The 4,258-nt window shown below is 41.4% G+C and overlaps 1 protein-coding gene across 2 annotated transcripts in view; it reads right to left on the bottom strand.

Moving 5' to 3' along the window:
* Window positions 1–751: 751 nt before the first annotated feature.
* Slc15a2 (solute carrier family 15 member 2) overlaps window positions 752–4,258 on the bottom strand; it is a 29,950-nt gene continuing 26,443 nt past the window's right edge. The window contains exons 20-22 of one of the 2 annotated variants that reach the window (XM_028752258.1): window positions 3,493–3,639; window positions 2,808–2,912; window positions 752–2,499 (exon numbers count right to left, since the gene is read on the bottom strand). In XM_028752258.1, coding sequence (XP_028608091.1) covers window positions 2,332–2,499; window positions 2,808–2,912; window positions 3,493–3,639 — 420 coding nt within the window. In that variant the 3' untranslated portion in view covers window positions 752–2,331. The remainder of the gene's footprint in view (window positions 2,500–2,807; window positions 2,913–3,492; window positions 3,640–4,258) is intronic. The other variant, XM_028752259.1, reaches the window with a different exon arrangement.

Here is a 4,258-nt window from a genome sequence, read left to right as displayed (position 1 = left end):
CATGGTGAAAAGACAGAGCCGTGTTGTAGGGTTATGGGTCCCACGTTTGCTCCACGTTTGCTCCAACACAGGGTACGGCCAATCGGGAAGGCAGAACACTGGAAGTTTGACCGAGCTTACCCTACGCTGTCACTGGGTGGGTGTTGGGCGGAAGAAAAGACCCAGGAGACTGCTTCAGGAGTGGAGAAGCACAGTTTGAGGTGACAGCCAGATCTGGCTTGGGGGTCCTGGGCCTGCAAGGAGGCCAGGGCTGTCTGGTTCTCGGGCTCTTGGATACCCAGGCGCCACTGGGAGCCACAGAGGAGCTGAGAACGGAGTTGGGGCAGGTCCCACACTGTACCCTGTAGAAAACTGGTACAAGAACTGAGATTGTTTCACTTGATGATCCTGAGTGGAATTATACTAATAGGGCACTCTCTCAAACACTCAAATACCCGGAAGAGAAAGCTATGCTCACCCACTTTGTGATGAAGGACAGAACCAGTGCAGGAAGAACGGCTTTGGTTTGTCTGTTTGATTGCAGTTCTGGAGCCTGCATGCAAGACCTTGTGCACACTAAACAATTGTTCTACCACTGAGCTTTGTTCACAGCTCAATAGCAGGAAGCTTTATAGGTGAAGCCATTAGCCAGCACAACGGTTCTTCTGAAACCGGGGTTCTGAAGAAACTACCACATATTAAGGTAATTCAGAGACTTCAACACAGAGATATAATATTTTAAAGAGAATAATAACATATCTCATTTCCCAAATTTACTTGTACATAAAAACTTTTATTCACAGATCAGTGTTAACATCTTTTAAAACAAAATTCACCAAAGAGTTTGAGTTAAAGCTTCTTGAAAATAAACATCTTCTAAAAGAGCCTGGACATGTTCTCATCAAGTTATCTGGGGAAAGTAGATGGTGCTGCGGCCTCTTTCATGTGTTCTGAAATCTTAGTATTTAAATACTGAAGTATTTAAAGCTTGAGGAACTGGGGAAAATTCTCTTAAGAATATATTACATTATTAACAGTGTGCAATCCAACATGGCTATAGATGGGAACAGTGTGGCAAAAAGGAACAATTATGAGGTCTTTCATACAGGGGCTGTGAATGTTTTATCCTAGGAACACATGACCAGTCCTAATATTCCGAAGCTCATCCCCTAATTTCACATTACACATGAGATAATGTCACTCAAACAAAATCTCCACTTGCTCTGCCTACCCCCACAGATTTTAATAAGTTTCTCATGCAGGTCCTTGAACATTTGTTGAATAGCACAATTTAGAGCTTCAAACCTAGAATATTAGTATTATCCCTTTTCGATAAGCAGGACATTTCTAAGACAAAAGGGAGAAATGTAAACAAAAAATTACAGAAAAAGTAAAAATATATAACAAAGAAGCTAAATAGAAAAAAATTAAAGGAAGTTGGGTTAGAAAAACATTTTGTTATTGAATATTTGCTATAATAAGCAAAATAAGATGTAATAATAAGATAAAGCTGTCCCAGCAACACTGAAAAGGCTGGGTTGCAAAGCTATAGTTAGCTTCTTAGGCAGATGTTCACAGAAGAGCACAGCCCAGACAAGGAACAGGGGAGTTCTTTAGAGGGAGGGGTGTACAGTACAGGAGAATGAATAGTTTATATGCTTTCCTGTGCCCCATGATTCTGCTTACTGTCTTTAATGGTGGTTTCCAGGACCTGTCAGTACTGAGAAAAGGGTGTTTGGTAAGTAGATAAACTGCTGTGGTACTCAGAAAGAGGTATCTTCCAAGTACAGATAAAACGCCATTCTATAGTCTGCTACCTAAAATCATAGTCAATTTTCTAGCTGACAAGCTAGCCTCTGGATTAGGTCATACCATAGGAAACATTTTTGACATCCTCATGAAAAGCTATATTACTGATAGAGAGACTTGAAATACCAACATTCTGTAAGTTTTACCCTAAACCAACACATCAACAAGTAGAGCTATGGGTTCCAAATACATGATAAAGGAATCTCCCAAACTTACCATACCCACAAGACTTATCTCTACTACACATTTGTACTTTCATGGCCATTGGAGACACTAGGACAGCTTGAGAGACCTTGCATAATATTTACTGAGTTTATCAATAGCTTGTAGGACACAGAGTCTTGGGTCCTTGTTTAAAGATATACCTGAAAACCCAGTCCTAGAGTTGCCTCTATTGTGGTAAAAAAAAAAAAAAATGGGGGCGACCCACTCAGATAAATACTGTCTCCTTCTCCTAACCTGGTCAGAGGGAAAAATTTGTGGCTTGTAGAGAAGCACTGGCTAATATCAGAGCCGGGGGTCAGCTATCCATCCAGTGAGTCATCAGAGCCGTGTATTCTTGGTTTCCAGGTTGATCATATTCCCCTGGAGGTGAGGAATCTGCTTATCTGTGGCCTCATGGGACTTTAGAGGAACATAGTAGTAGCCCATGATGGAGAAGATCAGGCAGACGACCAGCAGGAGGCAGGAAAACAAAATGAATTCGGCCCACTGCAGGGAGAAATAAACCGAAGAGAAGATTATGGAAAAACCGAATTAAAAAAAAAAAAGAACTAGGAGTGGAGAGATGGGAAGATGGCTAAGGAGTCATCACTTTTCTTGGCAGAACGCTAGGTTCACTGGGCTCTCCTCCCACAGGTCATTATTGCCACACACATATGTCTACTTCCTGTCAGAGTCTGTTATCTAAGCCTCGAATCACTGATGGGGGGGGGGGAAGGAAGAAGAGGAAGTTAGAGGGGAAACACCCATGTGTAGATATGTACAGACATGAGCTCACGCTCTCCCTGGATCCATACCTGTACCAGGCCACTGAACTGTGCCACGACAAGCACAATGATATTCCCAACTGCAACCGTCAACAGCCAGGCTGCCTGGAGCACAGATTTCATGCTAGATGGTGCCTAGGAAGGACACGTTTGTAAACATTCAGACTCCCTATTCCACCATCACCCACAAAGCCTTCTATCTCCCACCTCCCCCACTACATTCAGCTATCGAGCTGATTCATGGGATGGTAATAATACAACAGTTAGAAGAAAGTGGATATCTTTATTGAATGCTTTGATTCATTGTACCATATAATTATTACCACAACCTTAAGAGATAAGCTGTATTACTGTACTACTCTGAAAATACAAGAAAAGTGAAAAGAGCATAAAGAAAAGGGAATAAAACAGCCACAGAGGGATAGCTTACTTGCTCATGTTACACAGCAGGTCGTGCAGCCAATATTTGAACATGAATAGTCTAACCCTATAACCCTTGGTCTTTATCTTATTTTTTTTTTTCTCTAGAGCCCAAACAACATAGACTCAAATTTTGCCTTGTCATGATCCTGGAAATCAGGATGACTGTTCAAAGTCATATGCAAGGAACTCATGAACCAAAGAGATAGAGGTCTTAGAATTAAAGGAGGTCGTACAAGAATTAAAACACATTATCTTCTAAGTGGTGTCACCATTTCTACTTGCAAAATCTTACCTGAGAATAAGAAAATTCAAGCCCTGTGACTGAGAACATGACCTCTGCTGCTGTAACCAGGACATACTGTGGTAGCTGCCATGCAATGGATAGTTTATTGGCTGGAACGTCTTCTGCCTTCCAGGCCTGAAGACCCTGATTGGTGATCTTAGTGGGAGAAAGATGAAGTGGACTTCTCAGTAATCATAAGCAGATACAGCTAACTCCAGCATTCTATGGTCTACAACTAACTCCAGCACTCTGTGATCTACAACTAACTCCAGCATTCTATGGTCTACAACTAACTCCAGCACTCTGTGATCTACAACTAACTCCAGCACTCTGTGATCTACAACTAACTCCAGCACTCTGTGATCTAGCTCTAACCACAGCATTCTGTGATTTAAATCTAACCACAGCACTCTATGATCTAGATCTAACTATAGCATTCTACAATTTACATCTATTCCTTTCTTTTAGTTTCACTCCTCTGTTACCTTCAAGAGCTAAGACATTTCTATACAAGTCCAGCATTTTGAATTTTCTCTCGCTAACACTACATTCATTTCCCTGACTTCAATCAGCTACAGTAAAAGTCCTTGAGATTAAAAAGTCTTTGATGTCCAAATGCCTTTGGCTCTAAGTCAATAGAGCATTAGGTGCAAAATAGTGAAGTAAAAGAATCTTGGTTTTTCTTTAGTTGAGAATGTACATAATAGCTAGGAATCTGCTGATGTGTGTGTGTGTGTGTGTGTGTGTGTGTGTGTGTGTGTGTGTGTGTGTGTGT

Source organism: Grammomys surdaster, unplaced genomic scaffold (assembly GCF_004785775.1).
Source record: "Grammomys surdaster isolate TR1022 unplaced genomic scaffold, NIH_TR_1.0 125889, whole genome shotgun sequence".
Taxonomy (NCBI): domain Eukaryota; kingdom Metazoa; phylum Chordata; class Mammalia; order Rodentia; family Muridae; genus Grammomys; species Grammomys surdaster.
Note: the sequence above shows the minus strand (reverse complement) of the source record. Positions and strands in the feature narration are given on the sequence as shown.